This window comes from Lepisma saccharinum, chromosome 7 (assembly GCF_977018435.1).
Source record: "Lepisma saccharinum chromosome 7, izLepSacc3.1, whole genome shotgun sequence".
In the NCBI taxonomy this organism is placed as follows: Eukaryota; Metazoa; Arthropoda; class Insecta; order Zygentoma; family Lepismatidae; genus Lepisma; species Lepisma saccharinum.
Genome location: NC_139235.1, coordinates 28977088 through 28991882, shown reverse-complemented (window position 1 = coordinate 28991882; position 14795 = coordinate 28977088). Strand labels below are relative to the sequence as shown.

General features: G+C 38.8%; 1 protein-coding gene across 1 annotated transcript in view; it reads right to left on the bottom strand.

The window, feature by feature from the left end:
* Positions 1–13500, bottom strand: part of LOC145990401 (UDP-glycosyltransferase UGT5-like) — a 45393-nt gene extending 31893 nt beyond the window's left edge. The window contains exons 1-3 of the mRNA XM_083126097.1: positions 12861–13500; positions 1623–1848; positions 562–781 (exon numbers count right to left, since the gene is read on the bottom strand). Coding sequence (XP_082982223.1) covers positions 562–781; positions 1623–1848; positions 12861–13421 — 1007 coding nt within the window. The 5' untranslated portion in view covers positions 13422–13500. The remainder of the gene's footprint in view (positions 1–561; positions 782–1622; positions 1849–12860) is intronic.
* Between the last annotated feature and the right edge of the window lie 1295 nt (positions 13501–14795).

The window sequence follows — 14795 nt, the reverse complement described above, 5'->3', positions numbered from 1 at the left end:
CTTCCATTCACCCGCACGTAAGTCCTCTCAAGAAGCCTTACAGAGAAACAACTCGAATCAAAACAAGTCCTCAATTGTTTCGTTAAAAGTTCTACTTGAAGTCTGATATTGCTATGTGTGTTCAAGCGATAAATACGGGAATGAAATACGTTTTCTTCAATAATTTCAACTTGTAAGGTGGACTTACAAGCCTTACGTGGGCACTACGCCGCTGATATAGACCTACCTACGTTACTGCAAGACCTAAATGAAGATGTTCCCTCTTACATTAATAACGCATTTTTGTGAAACGGTGTATGGCATTGATGATGTCAGAAAGGTGGACAAATGAACAATTGTTAGCTAGTCAGTTTCAGTAGCACAGAAAGAACATCGTGGGGGCCCTTACACCTTGGGGTCTTCCCGTAAACAGTATAAAATTTACAATATATATCCAAATTTAGCGTTCCCAAACAAATCAAGCTAGTCATGTCCCGGCCTGGCTCCGTCGTTGATGTAGACAAGCACATATTTAGGAATATTCTGATCACCAAATAAGATAAGATCGAAGGAATAACCAACCTGGTATCATTGACGACCTTGTCCAGGGCTTTCAGGATCTTCTCGGCGGTGATTTCTCCAAATTCCAGCCTTTCTCCAGTGCCGTCCCTCTTAGCGCGAACAATGTTGAAGCCCTGATCGCCGAATATAGGGATTCCGACGACAGGGACCTTGTGGTAGATGGCCTCCTGCGTGCTTTGTAGGCCCCCGTGAGTTATGAACGCTCGGATCTTTGGGTGGCCTGGAAAGTACAGCATGTATTGGTCGTTTTTCATGGGAAAGAACTGATCTCAAGATGAAGGAGTGAGTAGAAATGTATAAATGAGAGATAGGCAGAAAGAACAAGAAATTTATCTTTCTCTATAGTTTTTCTATCTTTCTCTCTTTCCTGAGAGATAAAAGAAGAAGAGGAAAAAGAAAAAGAAACACAATAAGCAAGAGAGGAAAGTAAGGGAAAGTGTAAGGAAAGCCGAGGGAAAGAGAGAGAGGTGAGAAGGGTAGAAATGACTCTTTTTTTCATCTCCTCTTACTTCGAAGAAGAAGAAAAGAAAGAGAAAGAAAAAATATTTATCTCTCTCTTGCTCTCGATTTTCTGACCCAAAGAGAAAGAATCGGCAAATGATTCAGTAGTCTGTCTACACCTCTCTCTCTCTCTGTCTCTCTCTCTCTGAAGGAATGTAAGAGTGGGAAAATAAAGAACAAAGAAGAATGTGTGTGTGTGTGAGAGAGAGAGAGAGAGAGGTAGAGATAGAGAGAGAGAGAGAGAGAGAGAGAGAGAGAGAGAGAGAGAGAGAGAGAGAGCAGATCGAGACTATGTACTGGGCTTTGCAGTTGTGTACCTCATTTTCATATTGACCACGTTGGTAACCTTCACCTAGGCCCTGTGACTGACCAGTACATCCCTGCTCTAACAGAGGCAGCACCTTGTGGTCAGAAAGGTACCCCGAGATCTTGCCTGGTGTCCCCTTTCGACCTCTTTGGAAAACACGTAAGGCTCAGGTGTGGACTTCATGGAAGTCCACGTGCGAACACCCTAAATAATGCTACACAAGGAAGTAATAGAAACGACAGGATAGTCTCACCTAGGATATCTTGCTGTGGCAGCCAGTTATTCAGCTTCACGTTCTTCGTTACTCCTGCGGGAGGGCTACCGCTCCACTTCCACAGGACTTTCTGGGGTATGCTCCCGAACGCCTTCACGATCTCCAGCAGGATGTGCGGGGGGAAATCTTGCGGGCGAACAATCGAGCCCATGGAGAACAGTATAAACCCTGCTTCTCCAGAAGATTCCACGAAATCTGACAATTCCTGAGAATTGAAAAAAATATATAGCTATAGTGTTTCTTAACTAGCTGAACAATGTAAAAGCAGCACAAATTTTGTTAACATAAATGGCAAATAATGAAAAATTTAGCATTTCACCACTTTTAAATCTTCGCCTCCTCTCTTTTCCTTCCTATATTCGCCTCGTTCCCTTGTCTTCCGATCTTCGCTTCCTTCCCTTTCCTGCCGATCTTCACCTCCTTCCCTTTCCTGCCGATCTTCACCTCCTTCCCTCTTCTTCCGACCTTTGCCTCATTCCCTTTTCTTCCCATCTTCGCTTCCTTCCCTCTCTTTCCGATCTCCGCCTTCTTCCCTCTCTTTCCGATTTCCGTCTTCTTCCCTCTGATTCAAATCTTCACGTACTTCTGCTCTCTTCCAAGAGAGACGATGAGAGAATAGAAGGACAAGAGAAGTTATGTAGTCCAATGGACATTTCCACTCAATTTTTTTTACAATTTTAAAAACTACACCCTGGAAAAATGACCCCTCCAAGTTCTCGCGTTTCTCTGCGTTCAGTTTAAGGCAAAAATGAGACTTCCGAAGTTGCGAGGCTAGCGTTGCGCCGAAAACACGCCCCGCCATGTTAATACGTCACGACTTAGAGAGAGAGAGAGAGAGAGAGAGAGAGAGAGAGAGAGAGAGAGAGAACTCGTTTGACGTCTGCTTCGAGCGTTCAGTGTACTGGGTGTAGACCACGGAGAGTCAACGTGTGCAGCAGTTCTACAAATCTGTAGAGAATTAAATAATGGAAGAAGGAGCGATAGTGGAAGGGAAAGCTATGCTTTGTAATGATCATACATCTATGAAATATCCCTGCTGCTCACGTACAAGATAAATGAAACGGTTCTGCTGCGTACGTGTTCTCAGGTCATGCGAAAAATTTCGCTTCTAAAATTGGTTGCTGACCAAACTTTCAAAAATATATTTTAAACTTATATTTATCGAAATTTACCGTACGCTATGTAGTGCAAAATAAGAATTTTCACATTCTTCTCTTTATTTATAAAGCCTATTTTACTTTCTTTTCCATAAAGCAATTTCAGTTTGTGTTTCATTTCTGTTGCTCATATTATGATCAAATATTTTTGTGCAGATAAGAGAAAATACACTGAGAAGATTACATCAGTTGCACAGTACATAGGCTATCAATACTTAGTTTATGTATAATTATTACAAGGAAATAATGTGTATAGCCATGGGCGTATTTAAGGGGGCTTCAACGGGTCCAACCCCCCCCCCCCCCTTCGGTTCAGTAAAATTACCAAATTAGCTGTTCTATCCGCTTGTTCACAAAAATATCTTCGGACTTATTTCATTCTCTTGAATTAGAGACGTATACGACGGGATCGGATGGGAAGGAAATTACGTAATTCCACACACCAGATGGGACTGCAGACCAAATGTCTGCAATTTCCTGATAGTTTCGGAATTTCTGCAATACGAAACTGCATTGAGACTGTCAAATCAGTTATTTTTTCCTCCTCGAGTCATCTTAAAGATATTTGGTTTTTAAAAAAGCAGTGACAGATGATTGACCCCCCCCCCTTACGTGAACTTACATTATATCCCATACTGAAATGGTACGACACAAGATGACGTGGCCGCGGTGGCTCAGTCGGTAACGCGTCTGACTACCATGCTCAAGGTCCCGGGTTCGATCCCCGGCCGGTTCAAATCCGGGAACTTTTCTAACGGTGGAAGCGGCCCCGGCGCCCACCCAGCGTCGAATAACATGGGTACCTGGGGGAAACCCTGGGGGGTGAAGGCGGTCAGAAAGTGTGGGGCGTTACCCCCACACCCCCTATACGCCTTCATGGCGTGGTGCTATGCACAGGGGAACACTTTACCTTTAGTGACACAAGATGAACAGAAAAGTATCAATAATAAATAGCGTGACTTCGTGACTATATACACACAACTTTGTTGTGTCAGGCACCCCCTCCCCCCAACAAGTTTCTGGCCAGCAGTGTCCAGGATTTTCACTTACGAAATAAAGCAACCCTAATCATAACAAAAGTTGACCCCCCCCCTTACGTGAACTATATATACGCCCATGTGTATAACATTATATCCCATACTGAGATGGTACGAATTATTTTAAATTTTGTGCTGCGAAAAAAGCCGCCTCATCTCTTTACCCCAAACGTATTAATTGGTTGGTTCACAACCTCGCCACTAAGGATCCTATCGAAACTAGACATGGCGGCCTTGGTCTCGTTCTCGTTGAGAGTTGTAAATGTCTGTCTCGTGTTTATTTGTAAATGTCTCGTTGACAGTCTCGTCTCGATTTATAAACGTCCGTCTCGGTTTCGGAGGGTTTCTCGTCTCAAGTCTCAAAAAATACGTATAGAATTAACAACGTATGCAAAGGCTTATCGTACAAACTTTCACAGTGCATAGAGATTATAAAAAAATTAAAAATAGAAACCTTTTCTTAATGATTTCTATATGTTTGACTCCTCGTTTCGACGCTACGAGCCCTCGATAACTGGATATGATCCTGCTTATATATGCAAACCAAACCGCAGATTCAGAATTACCACGAATGAACTGGCGTTGTAATTATTATACACAAAATTCATGATTTATCTGAGGAAGTCGCATGTTCCAGGTTTGACTCTCGACCTGGGCATGACTGTTTCCTTGTAAGTGACATTTCATTGAACTGGAAATTGTTACATGGGAGGATGTTTGCTCGAGACTTTGGGGACAGCTAGGGGGATGCTTCTATTGTTAATGTTAGTGTTGCTCACGAGACGAGACATTTCCCGTCTCATCTCATAAAAGGAGACGGGACATGCGAATGTTTTCGAAATGAGATGGGCCAGACCAAAAAGTTCGTCTCGTATCGTGGCAGGTTGGGTGATACTTAGATTGTGCTTGTTGATGGTAGTGTGTATGTGGGGGGAGTTTCTTCTGCACCCCGATTTCGAATACTGCTTGTAGTCATTCATCTTCATTGTCGCGATTAGCCAAAAGTGGGAAGAAATGTGATGTTAGAGAAGATACATACTAAATTAACCATGCGTTCTCATCGTTGCGGTTAAACAAAGTGACGGAAAAGCGACGGAAAAGTAAGATAAATACAAAAATTTGCAATATATATATTAACTGAAGAAAACTGTCAGTAGTTGTATTGACTGTATTACCAGGACGAGAAAGTATGAACCCCCCTCAAGCAGATTTGGCTACACTTAAAACAAGCTCAACATGCCCATATGAGGTTTTTGCTCAAGTGTGGAACCCTGTCTAATCCAAGATTTTTGTAAAAAATGCCCTCGGGAATTTCTCGGAAAGTATGAACCCCCCTCAAGCAGATTTGGCTACACTTAAAACAAGCTCAACATGCCCATATGAGGTTTTTGCTCAAGTGTGGAACCCTGTCTAATCCAAGATTTTTGTAAAAAATGCCCTCGGGAATTTCTCGGAAAGTATGAACCCCCCTCGGGCAGAAGTACCTATACTTACAAAAGGCACTTCTGTGAGATTGTTCTCCATAAATTTGTTAAAAATATGCCCCTCTTGATATTTTTTTTTTGGCCACACTTAAAACTATGCCAAGATACACACACACACACACATACACACATACACATACACATACACATACACATACACACACACACATACACACACACACACACATACACATACACACACACACACACACACACACATAAAGCACAGTGCTGAACCCAACTGATATTTTTTATCCAGCATAGAGTTTTGATTTGAACCCCAAGAAATTTTATATAAATACCAATGCCAAAAATATTAACACACACACACACACACATACACACACACACACACACACACAAAACACACAGCTGAACCCAACTGATATTTTTTATTAAGCATAGAATTTTGATTTGAACCCCAAGAAATTTTATATAATAAACAACAACAAAAATGCCAAATCAAAAATATTGCAATCAGTGTAATAAGAATATATCCAGCCCCAATTGGGTTAAGCACCAAAAGAATTGTAATCCAGATAAAAGCAGAATTCTCACAAAAATTTGCCCCAAATGCCATAGAGAATATAGCATGCAATACTTCACATATAAACATACAGATACTTCTTCTGCACAGTCATCAACATTTCCAAACAAAATTGATTGGAAATATTTGTGTGATTACCCTGTATAGCTTGGATTGCAAGGCCATATTTTTGTAATTTTGTAGACCAGGAACTTGACCCTGTGCACCAGAAACAGGCCATAAGATGTTTATCTACAAATTATGCAAATATAATGGAGCATATAATATATTTTACAATTTTGATAACAGAAGATGATGAAAAATATAATATTGTTCCCCTATTACCCAGGCTGTGCTCAAATATTCAATATGAATATCTGATGATGTGCATGTATTTCCAGGATGACAATAAAACAATTACAGATGTGAGCAGGTGCGGGCAGCCCACTGTGCCCAATATTGAATCTGCAAAAATTTGTTGCACTGATGTGAAGAGCCTATTGAAAATTAAACTTGTTAGAATTGACAATGTTCGTATCACCGATAAGAATAATTATTATAAGATTACAGATATGTTTTCAGGTTTATTTTTTGTTTAGATTATGAAGTTGTTAGAGCATATAATCACAGAATATGTGGCAGATATTATTATAGTGATGGCCCATATGTTGCTGAGTACATATACAGGGACAAGACTGAAGTGTTTGTAACAGCAGAGCTTGAAAAATACAGAAACATAAAATCAATAAAACATCTCATACATCCAAATTGTTGCAGGTTGTCATATCTTATAGAGGTTTGTTCTGAGTACAATTATATCTTATCAATTATGAACAGCTCTGCTGCATGTTGTGATGATGAATATCTAGTCCCTAAACCTAACAGAGCTGTGCAGTGATGTTGTTATTGGGAACAGGATTCAAATCCTACACAGATTTATGGATAGGAGTGAAGAATTAATTTTTGCCATGAAATTATATCTAGATACTCTATATCCCTGTGCAATAATGCTGTTATTGGGAACAGGATTCAAATCATGGATAGGTGATTGTCATGGAAGATACTCAATATTTCTGCTGTTATTAGGTACAAAATTCAATTACACAGACACAGATATAATATCTAGATAAATAATAATGCATACAGAACTGTGGTTTTTATAAATCTATACTTAATATCCCTATACCTGACAGCTGTGCGGTGATGCTGTTATTGGGAACAAGATTCAAATCCCACACAGAAACAGATTTTTGCTGGGCTTAGAACTATTATGGATAGGTGATTGCCATGAAATAATATCCCTATACCTGACAGAGCTGTGCAGTGATGCTGTTATTGGGAACAATTTTAACAGAGCTGTGGTTTCTATAAATCAATACTCAATATCCCTATACCTGACAGAGCTGTGCACTGATGCTGTTATTGGAACAGGATTCAAATATACAGATTCTTGCTAAACTTAGAACTATGCCATGAACAAAACTGTGCGGTGATATAATTATTGGGAACAAGCTTCAAATCCCCGCACAAATACAGATTCTTGCTGAGCTTAGAGTGAAGATACCAGTGATATAATTATTGGGAACAGGATTCAAATTTTGGAACTATTATGGATAGGTGATTACCATGAAGATACTGAATATTTTTGTTATTAGGTACAAGATTTAATTATACAGATACAAAAATATTCATTAACATAGCTGTGCGGTGATGTTGTTATTGGGAACAGGATTCAAATCCTATAGAGATGCAGAGCTTTGGAATTATTATGGATAGGTGATTGCCATGAAGATAGATACTCAATATCCCTATACATGACAGAGCTGTGCAATAATGTTATTATTGGGAATTGGAACTTAGGTACAAGATTTAATTACACAGATACAGATACGGAAATAATATCTAGATAATAATTTTTAACAGAGCTGTAGTTTCCATAAATTTATACTCAATATCCTATACCGTGCAGTGATGCTGTTATTGGGAACAAGCTTCAAATCTCACACAGATATAGAGCTTTGGAATTATTATAGATAAGTGATTGCCATGAAGATAGATATTCAATATCCTATTAGACACAAACACAGTATCAATAAATTTATAATATCTTTATATTTAATAGAACTGTGCTGTGATGCTGTTATTGAGAACAGGATTCAAATCATAGATAGGTGATTGCCATGAGGATAGATATTAGACACAGACACAGAAATAATATTTATCAATAAATTTATAATATCCCTATACCTGACAAAACTATGCAGTGATGCTATTATTGGGAACAAGCTTCAAATCATGGATAGGTGATTGTTATGAGGATAGATATTAGACACAGACACAGAAATAATATTTTCCATAAATCTATACTCAATATTCTTATACCTGACAGAGCTGTGCGGTGATGTTGTTATTGGGAACAGGATTCAAATCATGGATAGGTGATTGTCATGAAGATAGATATTAGATACAGATACGGAAATAATATTTTCCATAAATCTATACTCAATATCCCTATACCTGACAGAGCAGTGCGGTGATGTTGTTATTGGGAACAGGATTCAAATCATGGATAGGTGATTGTTATGAGGATAGATATTAGATACAGACACAGAAATAATATTTTCCATCAATCTATACTCAATATTCTTATACCTGACAGAGCTGTGCGGTGATGTTGTTATTGGGAACAAGCTTTAAATCTTACACAGATATAGAGCGGAATTATTATGGATAGGTGATTGCCATGAGGATAGATACTCAATATCTCTGCTGTTATTGGACACAAACACAGAGAATGAAATAATATTTAATAACATAAATCTATACTCAATATCCCTATACCTAACAGAGCTGTGTAGTGATGCTGTTATTGGGAACAGGATTCAAATCATGGATAGGTGATTGCCATGAGGATAGATATTAGATATAGAAATAATATTTATCCATAAATCTATACTCGATATCCCTATATTTAATAGAGCTGTGTAGTGATGCTGTTATTGGGAACAGGATTCAAATTATGGATAGGTGATTGCCCTATACCTAACAAAACTGTGCGGTGATATAATTATTGGGAACAGGATTCAAATCTTACACAGATACAGAGTGGAATTATTATGGATAGGTGATTGTCATGAAGATAGATATTAGACACAAACACAAACAGATACAGAGCCTTGCTGAGCTTGGAATTATTATAGATAGGTAATTGTCATAAAGAACACAGAGAATGAAATAATATCTAGTAAATAAATTTTTGTAAATCTATACTCAATATCCTTTTGACAGAGCTGTGCGGTCATAATGTTATTGGGAACAGGATTCAAATCATGGATAAGTGATTGCCATGAAGAGGTAAATAATATTTATCCATAAATCTATACTCAATATCCCTATACCTGACAGAGCTGTGCGGTGAAGCTGTTATTGAGAGGATTCAAATCCTACACAGATACAAATCCTTGCTGAGCTTAGAATTATTATAGATAGGTGTGTTATTGAGAATAGTATTCAAATCCTTGCTGAGCTTAGAATTATTATAGATAGGTGATTGCCATAAAGATAGATATTAGACACAAATTTTATAAATCTATACTCAATATCCCTATACCTTACAGAGCTGTGCGGTGATGCTGTTATTGGGAACAAGCTTTAATACTGAGCTTAGAATTATTATAGATAGGTGATTGCCATGAGGATAGATATTAGACACAAACACAGAGAATGAAATCATAAATCTATAGTCAATATCCCTATACCTGACAGAGCTGTGTGGTGATGCTGTTATTGGGAACAAGCTTCAATGTTGAGCTTGGAATTATTATGGATAAGTGATTGCCATGAAGATAGATATTAGACACAAATTTTATAAATCTATACTCAATATCCCTATATCTTACAGAGCTGTGCGGTGATGCTGTTATTGGGAACAAGCTTTAATACTGAGCTTGGAATTATTATAGATAGGCATGAAGATAGATATTAGATACAGACACAGAAAATAAAATAATATTTAGTATTAATTCTATACTTAATATCCCTATCTCTAACAATTACAAATTCCACACAGATACAGAGCCTTGCTGAGCTTGGAATTATTATGGACAGGTGATTACTAGGGATATAGAGTATCTAGATATAATTTCATGGCAAAAATTAATTCTTCACTCCTATCCATAAATCTGTGTAGGATTTGAATCCTGTTCCCAATAACAACATCACTGCACAGCTCTGTTAGGTTTAGGGACTAGATATTCATCATCACAACATGCAGCAGAGCTGTTCATAATTGATAAGATATAATTGTACTCAGAACAAACCTCTATAAGATATGACAACCTGCAACAATTTGGATGTATGAGATGTTTTATTGATTTTATGTTTCTGTATTTTTCAAGCTCTGCTGTTACAAACACTTCAGTCTTGTCCCTGTATATGTACTCAGCAACATATGGGCCATCACTATAATAATATCTGCCACATATTCTGTGATTATATGCTCTAACAACTTCATAATCTAAACAAAAAATAAACCTGAAAACATATCTGTAATCTTATAATAATTATTCTTATCGGTGATACGAACATTGTCAATTCTAACAAGTTTAATTTTCAATAGGCTCTTCACATCAGTGCAACAAATTTTTGCAGATTCAATATTGGGCACAGTGGGCTGCCCGCACCTGCTCACATCTGTAATTGTTTTATTGTCATCCTGGAAATACATGCACATCATCAGATATTCATATTGAATATTTGAGCACAGCCTGGGTAATAGGGGAACAATATTATATTTTTCATCATCTTCTGTTATCAAAATTGTAAAATATATTATATGCTCCATTATATTTGCATAATTTGTAGATAAACATCTTATGGCCTGTTTCTGGTGCACAGGGTCAAGTTCCTGGTCTACAAAATTACAAAAATATGGCCTTGCAATCCAAGCTATACAGGGTAATCACACAAATATTTCCAATCAATTTTGTTTGGAAATGTTGATGACTGTGCAGAAGAAGTATCTGTATGTTTATATGTGAAGTATTGCATGCTATATTCTCTATGGCATTTGGGGCAAATTTTTGTGAGAATTCTGCTTTTATCTGGATTACAATTCTTTTGGTGCTTAACCCAATTGGGGCTGGATATATTCTTATTACACTGATTGCAATATTTTTGATTTGGCATTTTTGTTGTTGTTTATTATATAAAATTTCTTGGGGTTCAAATCAAAATTCTATGCTTAATAAAAAATATCAGTTGGGTTCAGCTGTGTGTTTTGTGTGTGTGTGTGTGTGTGTGTATGTGTGTGTGTGTGTGTGTTAATATTTTTGGCATTGGTATTTATATAAAATTTCTTGGGGTTCAAATCAAAACTCTATGCTGGATAAAAAATATCAGTTGGGTTCAGCACTGTGCTTTATGTGTGTGTGTGTGTGTGTGTGTGTATGTGTATGTGTGTGTGTGTGTATGTGTGTGTGTATGTGTATGTGTATGTGTATGTGTGTATGTGTGTGTGTGTGTGTATCTTGGCATAGTTTTAAGTGTGGCCAAAAAAAAAATATCAAGAGGGGCATATTTTTAACAAATTTATGGAGAACAATCTCACAGAAGTGCCTTTTGTAAGTATAGGCACTTCTGCCCGAGGGGGGTTCATACTTTCCGAGAAATTCCCGAGGGCATTTTTTACAAAAATCTTGGATTAGGCAGGGTTCCACACTTGAGCAAAAACCTCATATGGGCATGTTGAGCTTGTTTTAAGTGTAGCCAAATCTGCTTGAGGGGGGTTCATACTTTCCGAGAAATTCCCGAGGGCATTTTTTACAAAAATCTTGGATTAGACAGGGTTCCACACTTGAGCAAAAACCTCATATGGGCATGTTGAGCTTGTTTTAAGTGTAGCCAAATCTGCTTGAGGGGGGGTTCATACTTTCTCGTCCTGGTAATACAGTCAATACAACTACTACTGTCGTTTACTGCAGGATATTTAAAAACTCCTCGTACCTTTTTATACGGCATCACCTCTTATATTGCAGAAATTTGCGTGTAAACCAGAGTGTTCTAAACGTATTATTATTTTAAAATTTGAGAAGAAAATATTATGACGAAAATAATTGTCATTCCAGAAAAGGTATTCCTATAATAATAAGTTCTTGCCAGTCAGAACCAACCTATGTATTCGCAAAGAACAAGGCTGTTCATGTGTTCAGCCATTGACTGTTACAAATTTTGCTTTGTCAGCCTAATGGGAATACCTCCTATCGAGTGGCTGAATTATAGTAAATACTGCTTTACTTTTAGGACATAATTCATCTCCAAGAAATGGAGCACATATTTTTGCACTGCTGTCGCTTTCACGGCTCGTGCTCAGTTGACGGGACGAGCAGAAGCCCTGCCTGCACGCATATCTAAGCGATGACGTCAGATAACGTCTAGTCTGTGCAGAGGAAGTTTTCAAACGTAGCCGACGAAAAAGACCGGCCCCGAAGCTACGTCATCCAGTGATGCTGACGTCATGATGCTTTAAGAACACGTAAAAAATGTCCAAATACAAATAACTTACCTTATTACTACTGAAGAAATGAATTAATCAGATACTGAATTCCTAGCATTTGAAACTACACGCGCCATATTTCCTACTACAAGACTCACTTGCTGACGCACGGTTGTGTTTCAAGGCCGGTCTTTCACGTCGGCTACGTTTTCAAATCAATGACGTAAGAGGTGAATTTCAGCGGTGTTTGAAGGCGTGTTTCTCGAGAACCAAAACAAATATCACCGAGATATTTTGCACATCTCATATTTGTGTCATTATCCGTAAAATGAATGGATTTAAAACGTTTTTCACGTCAAAGTGGAAATGTAAACATAATTAATAGTATTATTATTAAATGTGGTATACCTGTTTAGTCTCTACAAGGACCGTACAGCAACACATTTCTACATAGGTGACTGACATTGACCTGCTATAAACAATATTAAGCTAAAGTCAGTCAAGTGAAGAATTTCCTTACCTTGGGTAGAGTCCTTGGTGGCCTGCAGTGGATCGCTGCGAGGGGAATTATGGTGGGTAGATTAGGCCGCGGGTAGTCGACGCTCGGACCACTGTTGACAAAAACAAGGCTAGCATTCTTCTCAAGCTCGGACAAGGAGGGAACATCATTACCAAGATGGCGCCTGATAATGGAGTCCATGTCTCTGAAGTAGATGACTTCGCGCGAGAACCGCATAAGGAGGGAGAAGTAGGTGTTGTGGAAACGTTCCCAGAATCCCATGTGATCCGAGTATGGTAGATACAGGTTGGACACGTAGGACCAAGGTTGTGGGTTCCAGACGGCATTGTCGATCCACGGCACCAGAGGCGCTGAGGACATTGTGATGTAAGGTACTTGGAGTTTGTAGGAGAGCGGTAGGGCGCATTCGTTTACAACGCATCCCGTGAGCATCAAATCGAATTTCTTTTCCGACGACAGGATGCCTTTGACAACTTTGGTACCCAGAAGGAATTCACAGGCAGCTTTCCCCACTGCCTCCATGCTGAACCAAATGTAGTTCCCTCTGCCACTTAGCCTCATCTCGACAACATTTGGAAAGGGCTTCTTGATCGCCTCTACCCATCCCTCTGGGACATGTTGCTCTATCCTGGACTTCGCAGAGTCCACGGGCAGTGGAATAGGAGCGATGAACACGACTTCATGACCCCTCTCGGACAGACCTTCCAGTATTGACCTGAAATAGATGAGATGGGAAGTTGTGGCAAATGGAAACACAGCCAGTATCCTAGCACCACTGACAGCACAAATCGCTTGCTGAATCAGGACACAGATCACCAACCCTTGCTTGCTGATGAACATGACTGGCGCCTGCATTGAACCAAAACAGTACGGAAAGATTGTCGAACATACCTATAGGTCACAGGAGCGGCGCACATAAAAGAAGAGGTGGTTTGGTCGAAAGGATGTAGGGAACATCCATATCAGGCTGTTTAGACGTATTTGGAACAGAACAGGTTAAGCAAGTATGTCAAGAGTCCTGAGGGATAATTGTTCATGATAAGTTAGACAAAGAAAAACTTTGCTTTCAAGACCACCTTTAACAGTGGTTATTCCGAAAAGAAAATAACAAACACTTGAACAATTGTATATTTTGTCAGATAACAGGTGGACCGCCGAACCATTTCTCAGAGGAAGACATGGACGATACTTGAAAGTCGTAAAGAAGTCGCAGGTCGATGACAAGGTGGCGCTTATTTCTTGCATAGTTATTTACAATTTTATAACTTACTCTATCGCCGAGGAGAAAGCGGGCTAATTTGGACACCTTAACAAAAAAAGTCGAAATGAAGAAAATAGTTGATGTTGTACAGAACATTCAATATGAGTTCATAAATGGTACGTACACTATTAAGGCCAGTGGCGCAGGAACGGGGGGGGGGGCACAGGGGTACATTGTACCCCCTTAAATTTTTGAAGGGGGGTACTGTACCCTCCTAAATCCGTAAATCGAGTTGTACCCCCTGTACCCCCCTTGGTAATTTGACAACAGACGCAAGGTGCTACTGTTAAAAGAACCTATTTTTAGTTCGCCCAATAAAAAAGTGTATATTGTTTATAACTTATGAACATTATCTTCCTTACCACAGAAATTCAAACCATTCTACTACATTGCTACTAGTTAGTTCATTGACCTAAGTTCTTGGAAACTTCTTTAAGGAGAAAAAAATTGTTTAAAATGTGTGTGGAACGATGGAATCAGATTTTCTCTCAGAAAATCAGGCTGCAGACGAATGCTACTTTGCGTAAGGGCGGGGGGGGGTACAGTTTTCTAAAGAAATGGTCACGTCGATTCGAAGATAAGATACAAATCTTCATCAGAAGAGTATATGATTGTTCCCATTTTCTTTGGAATATTTAAAATGGAATTTTCCAAAACGAAATAATTACACGAAC